This window comes from Chiroxiphia lanceolata, chromosome 22, assembly GCF_009829145.1.
Source record: "Chiroxiphia lanceolata isolate bChiLan1 chromosome 22, bChiLan1.pri, whole genome shotgun sequence".
Lineage (NCBI taxonomy): Eukaryota > Metazoa > Chordata > Aves > Passeriformes > Pipridae > Chiroxiphia > Chiroxiphia lanceolata.
Window position 1 is genome coordinate 7890619 of NC_045658.1, and position 17688 is coordinate 7908306.

The following is a 17688-nucleotide window of genomic DNA, read 5'->3' on the forward strand; positions in this document are numbered from 1 at the left end:
TTAGCATGGACATGTAAGCCTCTGCTAGCAAGGTATTAATGACACCTCAGAGAGCTGAGCCCCTCTGCTCTAGAGACAGCTGAGAGAGTTGGGGCTGGTCAGCCTGGAGAAGAGAAGGCTCCAGGGAGACCTCACTGTGGCCTTTATATACTTAAAGGGGCCTTTTAAAAAAGATGGAAACAGACTTTTTAGTAGGGCCTGTTGCAATAGGACAAGTGATAATGGTTTTAAACTGAAAGAGGGTAGATCAGACTAATACAAGGAAGAAAGTTTTTAGGATGAGGGGCAGTGAATTACTGGCACAGGTTGCCCAGAGATGTAGATGCCCCCTCCCTGGAAACATTCAAGGTCAGGCTAGACGGGGCTCTGAGCAACCTGATCTACTTGAAGATGTCTCTGTTCACATTGGGGAGTTGGACTATATGACCTTTAAAGGTTCCTTCCAACCCAAACTATTCTATGAGTGTATGAATCTCATCAGACTATTTCAGCAGCAGGTGATTGCTTTCTTGATGCAAATGAAGTTCTGCCCCATCTTACAGTTGTTCCAGTTTGCTGTCACCATTTTCTCGTACAGTTCCCAGTCAATGATACTCATTGCTTCTCATCATGTCTTAGCAGCTCAAGAGTCTTTCAGCGTAGGAACTTGCATCTTAACTGGAATGCCTCAGCTTCTCTTTGTTTCTGTTGTAGTATGCACTTTATAAGAAGATGACACAAGCTGCCATTCTTATCCAGAGCAAATTCCGAAGTTACTATGAGCAGAAAAAATTCCAGCAGAGCCGACGAGCTGCGATGCTGATCCAGCAGTACTATCGCAGCTACAAAGAATGTGGGGAAGAGGAAGCAAAAACCGTCGGGCAGCCACCATTGTGCAACAGAACTCAGGTGAGTCCTGGGATGGTTAGATGCTATCGGAGTCTTTATATGTTGTTTTTTACACTCTTCAGGGCTGTGCTGTTATTTACAGATAAAGGCTAGTGGGAAAAGGACTGTGATTCATAGGATAATTATTCTTGCATTTAGTAGTATTCTCTCCAGTTTTGCCTGCACTTCAGTGTTGGGGTTTTTGTGTTTAGAAGCAGTCTGCTTACCAAGAAGCAGGATCAAGCTGCTCGCAAGATTTATGCGGTTTTTACGACGCTGCCGCCACAGGTATGACACTGTCTTTTGGTATCTGCCCTTCCAATGTGACAATATTCAAGTGTGTCCACAATGAGTGCAATGTAAAGTATAATAGAATCAGCTTGCTACAGATCTTCTAAGCAAAGAACAAAGCTGAGCTGCTTCCAAGATACATTGTTAAAAATGAAACTCTAACTTAGGACTGTTGCTGGAAGAGAATTGTGTTCAGCTCCCTTGCTGATATGGTACAGCAGCCCCCAGGTTGTGTGACTTCAAAAGCTGGACTTGAGGAAGTCTAAAAAAAAGCTTGTTAAATCATAGCAGCAGCTTGTAAGTGCTGTACAAAGCGTTTGTGGTATATGGGAAAGTGCAAAATGTGACAATATTTGATGTGTACTGGAAATGCCTTTAGTTTGGTCACAGGATCATCTGGTTGGCTCTCCTCAAGTGTACATTGTTTGTGATGTGGATAGATGGAATGTGCCAGCAGAGCAGCAGACAAGTTAGTTCACGTCAGCCACTCCACACATACTGCAGTGAGCCGAGAGTACAGACACAGACATGAAGATGAACCATCTCCTGTCAGCGGGGGAACATGTGCGGGCTTGCCAGAGTGCTCCCTGTGGCAGCCAGCTCTGCCATACCAGTACTCTGCTACGAGCGGGGTGTTTGGTTTGGTTTTTAGCTGAAAGGATCCCCTATGTTATCAGGTTGCAAACCAGAACTTTGCCTAGACAAAGGTGAATTCCAAGGTTTCTGACCCTGCTCCCTCCATTCTCACTACCCATGCATTTCATCCACTCAGGAGCTGGTCAGACCTGATGCGTTTTGAAGCATGTTTAGTTCAGCCCAGTGTCATTTGAATAAGGAGAGCGCTCAGAGAGGCATATGATAGACTTGATTTTAGAAACAAACTTGGTCCTTATTGCAGGATTTTAGAGCTACAGTTTGCAGGAGGTCAGTGTGGCTCATGCTGTTGAAGGACATCTTATGGGAAGAAACGTGGACAAGAAAGAGGGTTTTGTAGTTCTCAAGCCATTTCCAAATGCACTTGAAACAGCCACAGTTATTGATGAGGAAGCACAAGTGGCTTCTTGTTTTTGGCAGGGCATATGGAAGAGACCAAAAGATGTATTTGTTGTGCAGCATGTCCTGCTGAAGCAGACAGAGGCTCAGAACTTCTGTATCCTCTCAGATCTGCTTGAGATCCAGGCAGTCCCTGGGGAAGCTGCGTGCCAAATTTCCATCCATGCAGCCAACTCACACACAGGCCCAGAGAATATCCCAGGCGTTCCCACCAGCATCCAGGATGTGCCATGGACTTCAGCTGGGCTCAGTTCTCCAACTGTTGAGTAACGCAGACTCTCCCAGGTTTAAATTGCCCATGATTCCAGCAGTTCTTGACTTCAGCTCATTGCTTTTCTCTTTCTCATTGTCCCTTGTTGCCTTTGTAGAGTGAGACCCTGCTCATGTGCACCAATGAATTTTGGAGGCAAGACCCCTCCCTTTGCCTGGGGTCAGTCTGTTCTCTCTAGCAGCGTGGTCGCTGCTGCTGGGCATCTCTGCAGGATGGGTTGAGCTCTTGAGGAGTTACAGACAGGAATTCAGGAGCAGGGGGGATTCATTGTCCTTAGGCTCTCCCTGGCTTATGTCACAGTGCACAGTGCTTGAGTTTCTGCAGCAGTGCAGTCCTGTCCATGTCCAGAGGCACTTTGTTAGTGGTTGTGGTTACTTGGGAATTTGTCCGCGGTTCATGGCTAGGATGCAACAAAAGGAAAAAGTGACTTATTTCCACTGAAGATGTTAGCTGTTTCAAAACACCCTTGCCTTTCCTTCTAAAGTAGAAATGATCACACATTTGTGATCACATATTTTCTCCAAGCAATCACATACTTTCTCCAAGCAACTGTGTTATTGTAACTAATACTAGTAATTGCCACAAAGTTGAAACAGGAGCATTCTGGCATTGGCAAATGCTAAAAGTAAAAGCAAGACGTACCAAAATGACAAAACATTCAGAAATGACAAGCATTCAGAATCTGCTTGAAAAATGCTTAAATTTGTCAGATTTATAGAACTGCTTAGAAATGTGACAGGTTTGGGCCTTGTTCCCATCTTCCTTCTGCTTGCCAAAAAAGCTCTAGCAAGCAGTTGCAAAGCAAGATATTTTCCAAAGCACTTCATGCTCTATACACTTGGGCTACCTCTGTGATCCTGGGGTCACACTGCTTTAGTATCTCTCCTTGGGTTCCTTTGGCTACTGGAATCACGCAGGGATCTGCTCCCTCTGCTGTTTGCAGTCGGTGACAAACACCACATAAAATTGGGTTCTTAGAGATTTATTACCACCCAGGATTTTGAAGACAAATGGAAGTCTTTTGCTTGTGTAAACAACTGTAAAGTATAATACTTTTTTTACCAAAGTTAGCACACTGCTGCTATAAATAAGAAATTAAGAAAGGCCCAGTCTCCAGAAAGAAACACCTCGACCATCCAAGCTCCTGAACATCCAGGGGTGAGCCATAACAACTAGTATCTAATGTTAGTTAATGCTCTGTAGCATAAAAATGGCACTGTAGAGCCATTTGTTAAACAGCAGTGCCTTGTCAGTACAAGACAGATATTTTTGAAAAATCTGAGGGAGTGAGAGAAAAGAGAGCATGCACAGGAACATCAAAGAAATTGGATCTTGTAGCAGATTTCTGTCCGTTGATAGAGCTGAGGGAAGAGGCTGTAAAAGCCACTTGTGATCTGTTGTAAGGATAGTGAGCTAAGTGAGAAGGCAGTGAATTCTTAAAGTTCAGAAATTCAGCCTTAAAAAGAAAATGGAACGGTTTAACCTAGGTTTTTGTCCATGAGCAGATTCTGTTGGTAGGCCGAAAAATTACTCTCAAGAGCTTATTCTGTAGCCTTTAGGTGAGATTTACTCAGGAGTTTCCCTGGCAACCATCTGGTTGGTAGGTTTTTTCCCTGTTAAAATTGATCAAAGTCTCCTTTAAACCAATTCTGAGAACTCGTTCTCCACTCACATTCAGAACATCTTAAATGATCACCTTGTTCTATTTTGCTTAGTAACTTTTTGGCACAAAGGCTCAAATAACACAAGCGTGATTCCAATCACCTTGAGGATCTGTCTCCTGAACTCGACATTTGTTGCCTGACCAGAAGATATTTCAGGTGTTTGAGAGAGTTAATGAGAGAGGTTCTGCATTATTGGAGCTCTCAGTAGTGGATGCATGGATGTTGATGAAAATCAGAAAAGAAGTGTCAGTTTTGGATGAATATGTTCTTAGAGAAGACACTGATGGTCTGGTAGCTGATTATTCTCAGGTGTCACAGAGGCAAGAGGGGTCATTCATCAGCAGCAGTCATTCTGACCGTCAGACATATATTTTCTCCCTTTAACTTTGAACAAAAATCCCCATATTTATCCATCTATTGTCATATTTTCAAAAATCTGGTGAAAAACATGCATCAGCCATAACATGGTAGCAACATGACTTGTCACAGGTGTTGTTTTGTTGAGAAGGAGAAACTTCCTGGCCTCCCAGGAGAGCTTTACCCATCCTCCCATGGTGCCTGAACCTGTCAGCTGGCACTTGACTAACTTCCAGCCTTACACGTCCTGTGAGCTGATCTACCTCCAGGCACACTGCCCTGTGTGAGGCAGAACCAGGGCTTTGTGTATTTAGTGGTTTTGGGAAGACTCCACCTATTTAGTGATCCTCAGATATGACACACCTAGAACTGCAAGGAAATCTGGGAGCTCTGAAGTGGGTTTGGATTTGCTGGGCCAAATCCATGTATGGTACATCTTTCACTGGGAAGGTAGCCTCCTATTTCCTGTTCTTTTTCTGATTTGTAGGAAACTTTTACTCTTCTGAGGGATACCTAGACCATTGCTTGGCTGTGATTATGATCTGCAGTGGTTTCTATGGAGTAGCATTTGGAATGAGAAAACACATGATTGCTGCAAGGGGAGGCAGGATGCAGGTAGAAATGCCATGGGGATGACAGTGTTGCATTTATTCTACTTGCTTATAACTTTCTGCCCTAAAAAACTACACACAGGACTGCTCTTCCCTGGTAAAGAGGAGTCCCATAGGCAGGAGTGGGAAGGGTTCTTTCTCTCCAGGCAAGCAGAAGTGCTGTCTCCTCCTCCCTGAAGTGAAGCTCTGGGTAAGGTACAGTTGTTGCCACGTGTGTCTAATGGCTCTTTGGTATTGTTTTGCACTCTGAAGCCCACTGGTGGACCATAGGCTGTACAAAAGGGTGAGTGTAGCTGCCTGCTAGCCAGTTCCTCTCTTCCATTTTAAATATATTTGCTTTCTGCTTGCTTGCATGGGGCTGCAGCCGAGATATGCCAGTTAAGTTTCACCTCCATTAATTATATAAAAGAATCCTGTACAAACTAACCCTACTGCAATGACTAACACTGCTGCTTTTGTAACAGGACAGAGCTCTGCAGTAGATGTTACCAATGCATGAATTTGTGAAAAAGGACATGTATATTCATCATGGGCATGCTTAGACGGCGTTGTCGGTGGGATATTTTTTCAGTATCCAAAATGGCTGTTAGTAGATGTTGGAACTTGACAGGGTCTGCACTCACACACACTCAGTGAGTACCGATGCCCGTTGTCATGGACTGCGACAGCCTTCAGGCTAGAGCGTAGGAAGCTGCAGTTCAGGTGCAGCCTACTCTAGATGAGTATTTGTTTCTACCTGAGCCAGGTGGAAGAGCTCCTCACATTGCTTTTTACTGCCAAAGGTGGTTAAGCACCAATGCTTATCTTCTAGAAGTTGGTCTTTGGTAAGTTACACATCTGGTTGCCTTTTTGACAACTGGGCCAGCTTTTTGACAGCTGCTTCTCTCGTGTATTAATCCACTCCTCCAATGGGAAGGAAAACAAACTTGAAATGGAGATGCTGTAACTGTGTTACACTAAGTGCCAAGAGAGCTTCTGTTGGGAGTCTCGTTCTCAGCATGAAAGAGTCCACTCACCTGTGTGCTTAGTCACGTTAGCGGCTGGTTTGCTCCCCTCCCTGACAGGAGGGTGGGAATAGGTGGGAGCATTCCCATGGCAGGTCACAGCCCCTGTACGAGCAGGGGATGGCCTGGCTCTCAAGGCACATGCCTCGATTGTCAGCAGGCTGCTCTGTTCCATCTCCCTTTAGAGGTTGTTAGGGCAGCAGGGTTTTTGTCAAAAACAGCCATCAAATACCATAATTTGTGTGCTTATTATTCCTGTTTTCAGCAAGGGAGGGGAGGCAGAGGGAGGGATGGCCTGGACTCCTGCTTCCATGTAACATTCAGAAAAGAAAAACAAATTGTTCATCACGGAGTTTTGCTGACTTTAAATTACAGAGATCATTTTCAAGACGCAAGAGTGAGAGTGTGAATTGTGCTTAAGCCTGCTGGAGACATCATTATTTGTTTAACTCTACTGAGCCCAACAAAGAAGCAGCAGCCAATAACATTTGTTTCCAAACTATGACGTTTATCCTCAGTTTTTTACTAATTAAAATTTGGGTTCTTTACTAACGACAAATGAAGTAAGAATTGGAGGAAATGGGGGCAAAGGCCCAGAGGTGCCCTGAGGCTCTGCAGGGGCTGCATGGCGTAGGTGCAGCTGACGGGCAGGTTGTCAGCATTGCAGGAGAAACAGTTGTTGCACTTTAAAGCTTTGTGTATGTAACATATGATAAATTATCAGGAAGCAGATTCTGGAAGTTTGGTAGCATTTGAAGGTTTTGCCTGGAATGGCCAGTGATGTGGAATTGGTGGGGAAATGAGGGAGTTCTCTGCTTGTCTGGAAAAAGTAAACTGTGAGCTATCACAAAATGTATTGGCTGCTGTTCTGCTAAAGTAAATCTGTTACAGCAAATGGTTCTTTTCATTCTGATAACAACCTGTGTGTGTGTGCTGCTGGCATGCACACCCACAAGACAAGTGTTCCTGGGCCTTCTAATGGGCACAGGCTGACACATCCCCCTGTGCCGAGGGAATGCCTGCAAAAGTGTCTGTCTGTAATACACAAATTGGATGTATTCTGTACACATGCTGTCGTGCAGATAAATGATGGCAGCATTTGCTTCTGTGTTTCAGTTTTAAAACCTTTTCAAATTGATTTGATTATTTTTTCTGGATTTATTTGGGTTACAGTACACCGGGATCAGCAAAGAGGGAGAGGCAGGAGATTTTACTGACCAACTCTTGTGAGACAAAACTTGATATCTTTCTGCAATAGAAATTAAAATACCTTCTAGGGGGAAAAAAACCCATCTGATTGCTGTTGCCTTTAAGTAATAGTTTTCATCTCAAGGACAGATGCTTCAGGGGAGAGATTTCAGCTACTTGCAGTGCCCCACTACACAAATGTTTGCCTGCTCATTGGTCAAACCATCTGCTATAGCCCCCTGCAAAGGAGAGCTTTGCTCTTAGTCCACATATAGAGGTGAACAAATTGCACGGCTGCTTGAAGTGTGACCCTCTCTGCCACAGCCTTGGCAGAGGGGATCTGGAGCCGATCACATGGAGCAAGGCTTTTCACATCACTAGGCCAGTTGAGCACTTTCTGCCTCTCTGGGGCCATACAAGTGCACTTGTTACATGTGATCATGAGTAATAAAAACTGTATTCACTCACAGCATCTTTTATGTACAAATAGATCCCCTTACCCCCCACCACATTCTCATGGTTAGATTAAATGCTGCTCTCCAGTTTGGGGGAGTGTGCATGTAACACATGCTGACACCTGGAGTCAGTTCTCTGGTAAGTACAGCTTCATTTCATACCTGAATAAACAACATCTACTATGTTTTGTTGTTCTCTGCATACTCTTCCCTTTTTTGGCATTTTAGCAACAAACATTTTGCTACCCCTGTGCATCTAGGACTTGTATTTGTTGTGTGGTTTTGATCCATGCTGTGCGGGAGACATTGCATTGCAGTGCCTGGGTTCTTACATCTCTTAGTAAGACTGAGAATGGGAGAAAATTCTGAGGGATTGAGAAGTCCCTTTTGTTTGAGTTCAGGACAATATGCGAAAATGTCGTATTGGGATGTGCGTCACTGTAGCAGCAACAAAAGTTTTCAAAATAATTTCTTTTTTCGTTTACCTCTTGCAGGGGCTGAATGTATTTGGAGCTCAAATGTGTGTGTTAAATTGCAGACCATGTGCTCTGGGGTGTTGTTCTTATTGGGCCTTTCTGTCTTTTTTGTTTTGCTGCCTAAATGAGGTATCTGGGAAAAGGCAAGAGCTCCCTTTTCTTAAATGTCCCACAGGCCATTTCAGCTCTCAGAGCAACAGGTAACTCACCAGCCAGCCTTCTCTGGCTCTTGCACCCCGTCCTATATACTGATCTTCAGCATTCAGACTCATTCAGCATTTCCTTGGCTGGGCGTTATGGAGTAAGTCTGATGAAGCAGCTTTGTGTTACGCTTTACCCATGAAGCCATCGTTTGCTGTGACTTTTTCTAAGTAGGCCTGGTTCATTTGCTGACACCCCGTACAGGACTGGGGAGGGGGAGAGAAGCTGCCACTTGCTGGGTCTGTTGCTTTCTACATTGCTTCAGCACGTACCGATGCAACCTCCTTCATGGTGTCCAAGTAAGTACCACAGTGCCAAGGGCAGGAGCTTTGTCTGGCTGGAGCGATCTGGGAACCAGGACACAGCTCCCAACAGTGTCAGGGTTCAAAGCTCATGTTTGAAGTCATCTTCTCTTCCTTTTCTGTGTGTCAGCACCACAGCTGTTATTTCAGACACCTTATCAGTGGTCATCTCTATTGCACGTGCTTTTTCCTTCCATCTGCTCTTCAGCACTTGCTGAGGGAATGACTTTGTACCTTAGAGGCACTTACGGTCTAGAGAAAATGTTATTTGAGGAGTTTTGTGTTCAAGGCTTGATCGGTGCAAAACCAAAGTTATGGTCCTTGCAGTTTTGTGCATCGTTTCAGAGCTGCTGGTGTAGGATGATGCTTCTTGTTTGGAGACCTGCAGCAGCTAGAGCCTGTTTCCTGTTCTGGTGTGCTCTGCTTGCAGCTGTGCCTCACTTGAGCTGCCCTCACCTTCAGTCCCAGACAGCTTGAGGCACTCCCAGAAGTGATCTGAGCTAGCGTGCTGGTGCTTGTAGACTCCTGGAGAGGTTTGCACACCATCTAACAGCACCTGACCTGCTGCTATCACTTTCTCTCGGTGCTCTCATTTTCTTTATTGTTTAAAAAAAAAAAAAAGTCTCACTGCAAGTCTACCAAACTGGATTGAAACATCTTGTCTAAGAACATCCATTCTGCTGTTCCATTCTGTAAATCCCAGTAGTATTTTGTTTCTTAGAGCAGTTTATTATTGCTTGTAACTGCAAATGCTACACTTTAGTCCTCTTCCTCTGCCTCAATTTAAGAGTGGAAAAATATGAACCAAAGAAGACTGCCTTCTAGCTTGAAAGCAGTGCTATGTTGTTCACATAAAATCTCTCCTGGCAGCACTTACTCAGAGGGTTTCTAATCTCAAGGGTTCTATTTGTCCAAAATTCTTTCCTGGTCAAACTGTATTTTTTAACTGCAGTTGAAAATTTAGAGAATTTATTACACTGAGCCTTAATGAAGAAGAAATACCAGCCCCCCTACTGATACTTTATATTGTTGTAACCAAATCAAAGTATCAATGAGTAAGGAACTCAGAGAAGAAGAGTTCAGTGAGGACTGAAAGGACTTCTAAGACACAGGAAAGGCTGCAGTACAGACTATCCAAGAAAGAATTAATTGGTTGAAGACACTTAGTTTTAGGTTCTCTTGACAAAGCCTTTCAGAGGAAGTGAATGGATTATCTTGGTCCTTGATGCATGGTTCTGACACCTCCTGTTTAGCATGGTTTGAGGAAGCAGCAAGGTGTTCACAACAGCACCTCAGTGCTTCTCCAGTGTCACTCTGGCCATAGATTGGCTCCATTTTTGGTAGCATTTGGAGGTACTTCAGTTCACTCTGGCTGTGCCTGCTGCAGAGTCTGCGGTGAGCAGGGCTGCCCTGTGCCAGCTGTCAGGAGAAGGGAGAACTTCCCTAGCCTCCCAGTGCCAGCTCTAGAGTGAGGAGTAGAGACTGGCAGCTGCAGAGTGCAGGTGTTTGTATCTACCGGGCAGTGTCGTAATAGGTAGAGGACTCACAGTACCTACCTGCACTCCCGTGTGCAGTGTGACACATGCACCATTACATATACAGAACACAGACATTAGTTAATAAAAAAGTGCTGTCTTGGGATGGTCATCATCTTGAAGCTTAAGTGTATAAATGCTGTGGAATGCAGGGTTTGTTTTAAGCCATTGCATACTAAAGAGCATCTTTCAGTAATGTACCCATGGCAAATTTGAGAGTCTGAACCATTACTGTAGGGAAATTTGGTACTAGTATGTGCTTGTGTTTTTAAGCAGTAATTATCATTGTACCTGCAACCATGTAAATTGCACTTGACTAAGGAAAGTGTTACAAATGCAAAGCATTGGACATTGTCCTGCGTGACATCCTTGTCTCTCAATTGAAGAGACATGGATTTGATGGATGGACCACTTGGTGAATAAAGAACTGGCTGGATGGCTGCACTCAGAGTTGTGGTCAATGGCTCATTGTCCATGTGGAGACAGTGGGGTCCCTCAGGGGTCAGTGCTGGGGCTGATCCTGTTCAACAGCTTTGTCAGCGACATTGACAGTGGGATTGAGGGCATCCTCAGCAAGTTCACTGACAACACCGAGCTGTGTGTGTGCTGCAGTCACAGGCTGGAAGGAAGGGGTGGGCCATCCAGAGGCACCTTGACAGGCTTGAGAGGTGGGCCTATGAAAACCTCATGAGGTTCAACAAAGCAAAGTGCAAGGTGTACACCCCTCCCTGGAAGTGTTCAAGGTCAGGTTGGATAAGGCCTTGAGCAACCTGGTCTAGTGGAAGGTGTGCCTGCCCATGGCAGGGGGGTTTGGACTAGATGATCTTTAAGGTCCTGTGCTAAGGCTGACTGCTGCAGTAATTACCTTCTGTTGGCATGTATGTTCCAGGCAAACAGATGCAATAGGTCTGCACCAGTACAGATACTGCATGCTGTAGGTTGAAGTTTGCAGCAAAGCATGTCATGCATTCTTCCAGCAAAAGTGCTTTGTTAGTGTAGCCTTTGCATGTAAAGTGCCAAATTAAGGAATAGCATGTCTCAGTGAAAGAACCACCAGCTTATTTAATGTGCATGTTCTCAGTGAGAGATCTATAATAACAGGTTAATTTTACATTACAGTACTGAAGTGCAACAGAAAACACTTGGAAGTTGCACTGCAAATCGTGCATTAATTGATGACATCTTGAACATAGTTAATCTAAGCCTTAAAAATTGTCCAGTGCAAAGAGGTACACCACGTTTTCTAGCATAGTACCACAGATCTTGGCACGCCTCCTGCTGCTAAGCAGCAGAGCAATAGAAGTATTAGCAATAAATTCAAGGGAGAGGCTGCTTTTCTGCTGTAAGAAAAGAAAACGAGATATACTAAAGATGGGTAGTTTGTAATTTGTGAGTATTTTCAGTTCATTGTACCGGCCCTCCTCTGTTTCCTGTACTGAAAAGGTGATCTGGCCATACACAGCAGGTAGAACCCCAGTGAACTCAGGTAGAAGTCAGGTTGTCAGCCTGAGTAGAGGCTTGCTGCTACCTTCTGTGCAGTGCTGAAGCCTCCACTCCCTTGATATCAACAGGGTCTTTTAGACACCAGTTTGTGTAGACCCAAAATCTTCTTGTAGAAGATATCTCTGTGAAGCTGTAGTAGGCATTTGGGCTCAGCACAGCAGTGTCCAAGTAGGAACTGAGAACCCCCGATGCTGGTGGCTGCCTTGCCCCTTCCTCAGCTTGGGGATGAGAGCACTGCTTGGCACCTGGGGGAGCAGCACGGAGGCTCAGATTTCAGGAGTGCTGGGGCCCCTTCAGCAGTGGCCTTCAGACTCTCAAAACAGTGTGTGCATTTGGACTAGCACAGCCTCTGTCTTTCCATGCATGATATTCTCTAATAGGCCACTGGAATTGAGGTATTTAGTGAAGGTCTTACCTGCATATGAGTTAGTGTGGTTTGACCCCTGTTGGCCACTTTTAACAAATACTGAGAATGCCTTCGAGTGCTAGAGCTTTGAGTCAGCTAAAACAGAGGTAAAAGCAGCCAGCTCCCTTTTGACTGTGGTTCTCAGTAATAGTACATGCAGCAAAATGAATAAATAAAATGGTGAAATGGAGGTGTATTTATAAAGATCAATTTATAGCCTTCATTGTATCCTTGTATTAGCAAGCTGGTGCAAGCCAAAAGTGGATCTGTGGGTATAAGTCTACATACAGTAGCTCCAAACTCTCACTGCTGCTGATTAGCTCTCCCAATGTGCATTTATTGTTAAATTCACTCGTAGCTGGTTTCTGTTACACAGACTTGCATCTCTGACACAATTTTTTGTACCATACCTTTGCTATTTATCCTTTCAAGATTTTGCAACCGCAGTTGAGCATGTACATGCTTAGCTAAATCACCTTTTTTTTGTGCTGTGTTCTGCTCCTATTGCAGGGGTCCTCCCCTTGCAGGAGCAGAGGGAAGACAGGTGGAGGCAAGTGGCAAAGGGATCGTACTGCAGAGGAGCTCCCTGCAAGCAGAGGCAGAGCCAGCCCCAAGCACATCCAGCTGCCTTGTGGTTTAGGGACAGCATGAGGAGTCCCCCTGGATTTGGTCTGGCTCCTCTGCAGGGAGCCTGCACTGACACACAGCCAGGTTAAGTCTGAGGAGAGGATTGCTGCTGCCCCAGCAGCAATACAGAGTTCTGTTTCACGTAACAGGGTTAAAAGGATTCCCTCCTCTTCATTCTTTTAATTTAACTTTTAACTCTTCCATCTTTCAGTGATGGCTTAGTTCTTATGCTGACAAGTGTTAGGAGGGAGTAATGTATCACATGCATTTTAGAGAGTTCTGAATGGGGGCACCAGGCCTCATCCAGGGAGGGTGACTCTTCCATGCTGTAGGTTCATCACCCTCAGCACACAGCATCCAGCATCCTCCACTGCTGGCTGGGAAAACACACAAATCTACTCCCAACAACATGCTAGAAAATACAGCCCCCAGCAGCTGGAATACGTGTGAAACACCTTTTCTCACACCCATACCAATCCTTCTGCTTGCATATAAACACTTTCTTACGTGAGATTCTGTATCAACACCAAGCTTCCTTTCCTAGTAGGATGGACTGATTTTTCCCTTCTGTACTGGCCACGACATCAGGCTGTCACTGCCTCAACACTGTGTGGAGAAAAGAGGTCAGCACTGAACAGCCCCTTTGCCATGACAAGTAAGAGCAGCTGCAGGGTCAGTTAGTGAACAGCAGTCCAGAAAACCCTAAGCAATTAGATAGGCTAACACCAGAACAAAGCCCAGCTGTAGTTGCAAATACTGGGGAAAAACAGTAGCTGGAACTAGGGGTATGTCTCCAAATGTGTTTGTCTCAGATCTCTTGTGGCCCATTCTTGCACTTCCAACTGTTACGATGTCAGGAAGGTGTTACCCTCCTGTCATTTCTCTGACAGCTGGCTCTTCTACACGGGAAGCTGGACTGAGGAGTCCTTTTGATTGTTCTGTGTCTTCAAGAGATTTGCAACAGAAGTATTACATAGCTCCTCTTTGTTTTTTCAGAGTGAAAGAATTGAAAAAGGCCAAGGAACTTGAAGATACGCAGCAGCATCCCGTAGCAATGTGACATTGCTTTTCAGACTGTTTTCATTTTCTGTTTTTAGCAGAGACATGCAACAACAACAAAAATACCCACTGCAGTTCTGGAAATACCAGCTGCAGGATTTTAACAGTAATGTTTTGGTCATTGCATTTGCACTTTCATGGACAACTTTTAATTTGTTCAGCAAGACATCTTGGAACTCAATCTTCTGTTGGATCGTTGGGAAAACAAAAGACACCAGGAAGAAATTGTGAGTTGCTTCATTCTCCGAGAAGGAACGAAGAAGCGATTAATTATCCTTTTCATATAGGGCTGTATTAAACAACATGTGGAACTGTACAAATATTATACCAAAAATATTGTTCAGAAAAGGTGGGAATGCACAAGCAACACAAGAATGCTGTTCCTGCACCTGTCAGTCATCTCCAAGAAACTGAAGCTTTGAGAGTCTCAGTGGAGGGGCTTAGATCAGTACATCTTTATTGGGTCCATGCATCCTCATTTCCTTCGCACTCCTGTCTTTTGTGTTTTATTTAAACCTCTACAGCACACTTAATGCAACTTTTTAAATCTGCAGGTTTTTAATACATCCTGTGGGAACTTACAGAAGGGGTTGGTGTGTGAGAGACACGGGTAATGCATGAGAATGGAGAGAGCAGCTTAAGCAAGTTTTAAACACTTTTTTTGGTATTTTTACTAGAACCTGCAAACATATCAACTGTCATGTACTTTCTCTCATATTCAGCACTTTATTTTCTAGCCTTACCTTCATGTACTATTGTTTTAATTAAGTTCTTAAATAATTTGTAAAACATGTAGCTTTTTCTCTTATGTCAAACCTCTTGTCATTTTGCAGAGTCACGTACATATGTTGCCTGGACATTTTAAGCCACCTAAAGATCAGTGGTGCTGCATTCTGGCCAGTAAATTTCTTATTTTGGCTACTTCATCGAAATCTGGGCAGTTTTCTGTATATATAGAAGGTAGAAATGGAAAATGAGAAAAAAAATATTTGAAAGGGAATATATTGATTAATTACTAAATATTTTATTCACAAAGGGTCAATAACTTGGCAAGATAAAATTATTATTTGTATAGTTTTGTCTGAATGAACCAGAAGAGTGTGGATGTATTGTTTGTATATATTGTATATATTAAAACAAAGAGATATGTGCATGAACTCAAGAAAAAGAAATGAACAAAGCAAAGCATTAGTGGCTATGGTCTGTAAAATGAAACAAAAACTTTATTTCACTATAAGAAACTTTATTTTAAATGTTCTTTAGAAGAACATTTTTGCTAAAGCATGACTAAATGGCAAAAAAGAGCTACTGTATTTAGACTTAGGAAAAAAAGGCAGAGCAACATTACTTTAAAAAAAAAAAAAAAGAAAAAAAGGATATGTTTACATTTGATTTTGGCTACCAGGAGTTTGGTTCAGTTGGGTTTAATTTATATATTCCTTGCTTTTTTTTTTTCCCCCCGTCTTTTTTTTTTCCTTTCTTCCTTTTTTTTTTTTTTTTGCCAATGGTGCCAAGTAATGTGAATGCTAATATTGCTTAAGAAAATTAAGTTACTTTTGCAAAGCAGATAATCATAAGAGTACAAAAACCGTATCTAGCTTAACACCATACACTCACTCCAATAAAGAACACTTAGAATGAACATAAAATGAAAAAAATAAATAAATAAATAGTACAAAAGTAGAAAATATGTTTCACATTTTCATATCTCCTGCTGGAAGTCAGAAAATGTAATAAAAATTGCACAAAAAATTTAAAAAAATTAAGTAAAACTTAAAAAAAAGATGCAAACTGATCTTGTAGGGGTGTCATGGTATATTGCTATTTCCACATAGTGAGGAGCCAAAGAAATTAGATTTTTTTTAAATTGAACTACTAATTTAAAATTGTCACAGATTCTGAACAATGGGAACCAGGTTCTGATCTTCATTACATAGGAATGTAAGGGAAGAAACTCCTGAAGTCCGTGTTGTTACTGTGGGTCACGTACATGTATCTGAGATCAGAAACTGCTCCTGTCTGTTTGTCTCACTTGTGGCAGTTTAAAATTTCTGAATGGACTTGTGTAAATCTGAGATTGTTAGTTTCGGAATAGTTGTTCTTGCTTGATCCCGGCCACCAACTGCAATGTTTAAACGCAGGGCTTGTTGTGAAGCCAAAAAATATTCACATATAAGAAGCTTTGAAACTGGTGTCTTTACAAGAAGAGTAAAAACAAAGATTGTGGCAAAAAAACTGGGGTCAGTGCTCTTGGTGCCTTTTCTATAATTGTACCTGTTTTTAATTACTTCCTTTCACTGCCAGCATTGAATTATAGTAGATGTGCTATAGCTCATTATCAGAATTCTCTTGTACATTTCTGAACTGCTGCTTTATGACCTGATTCAATTCTAAAAAAGGGAAAAAGGCAAAACGAATGGCCTGGCACTCACGCTGTGCCTGTGGGCAGCCTTGTAGCCTCCATTTACTGTCTGCAATTGGAACCTTAACCATTAAATTTTCCTCTCATGCCAAAATAGAACAGGAGACACTGAAGAATCTCCTTTGGAATGAATTGGAAATGCTCTGTATTAGTACTGGAAGAACTCTGACATTTTGAAAGTGAAATATTGTACCCATTAACCAATACGTGACAATATAGAATTGATCTGTTCTTAACAAGAGTAGTGACCTCAGTGGAAATGTTTTAACTCCTTGTCTTTACAGAAAATTATTCAGTAATATACAGAGCTATTTCAAATTACTCTTCCAGATCCATGGGCCTGGTGGTGTATCTACTAATCTAGATCCTGCTTCAGCCAAACGTTTAAGCCTGTACTGGTGTTAACCATGCCGGCAGTTCCGCGGCGCAGCAGAACTCCCCGCATGCTTGAAGCCACGTACAGCTCCCAAGTGCTTTGTTGTGTCGGGCCGTAACCCTTCAGTGTGTCACTGGGGAGGGAGAAGGACTCCCCTGCAGTGAAGTGATTCTGCGAACCCTCTTCTTGGTTGTGGAACTTATATTTTCACCGAAGATAAGTAAGTGCAGCTTTCTAGGAAAATTCAAACTCCCAAGTGCCAGGAGCCAGATCTTCTGTCTTCTGATAATGGAACCGCTCCTTTGTGAAACACATTCGACAGCAGTAATACTGTGTGAAAGAAATACAGAATATAACATGAACCCCCTCTCTGGTTGCACGCTTATGGCAGTTCCACACAATAGCTGGTGCCCAATGGGGGGTCCCCAAGACTTGCATGTAAAACTAGTATAGATGTCTTCTCTTTTGTAAGTTTTATTTTTGTAACCGTGCATGTAAAGCATCACTGAATCAATGGATCTGTTGAAGAACTCAGCTGCTGGAACCATGCAAAATGTTTTGAATTGCCCTTAAAATATGGAAAATGTTTTCTGAATGCTTTATATTCTTTCTGCTGTAAATTAAAAACAAAGAAAATTTCCCCATACAAAGTGTGTGCCTTCTTTTAAACACATCTCCTTCATCCTAGTTTGAGAGCGATGTAGCCCTTTAGTCACTGTAAGGAACCATGAAAAAAATACATTTCTTCTCTACGTGATCTGCTTGTTAAGTATATTGCATCTGATTTCTCACAGGTTATAATGTAACAGCCTGCCCATGAGCAGGTGCAACCCCCAGAGCTTTTCTGAGATCAGATTGTTTTCAGTTCCTGTCAGTGGACAATCATTTCCAGGGCTTTTCATGAGAAACCATACGTACCTGGTAGCAAAATGCTAAATCCTACAGTGTGCACAAAGCAGAGTCAAATCCTAGGAGAATTCAAGAGGGTTGCTGATGCAGATATGTAAGAGGTCACAATAA

The 17688-nt window shown here is 43.0% G+C and overlaps 1 protein-coding gene across 1 annotated transcript in view; it reads left to right on the plus strand.

Moving 5' to 3' along the window:
- Nucleotides 1-15592, plus strand: part of CAMTA1 (calmodulin binding transcription activator 1) — a 225776-nt gene extending 210184 nt beyond the window's left edge. The window contains 5 exon segments of the mRNA XM_032708679.1: nt 694-846; nt 849-888; nt 1080-1155; nt 5367-5397; nt 13808-15592. Coding sequence (XP_032564570.1) covers nt 694-846; nt 849-888; nt 1080-1155; nt 5367-5397; nt 13808-13840 — 333 coding nt within the window. The 3' untranslated portion in view covers nt 13841-15592.
- Nucleotides 15593-17688: the final 2096 nt, after the last annotated feature.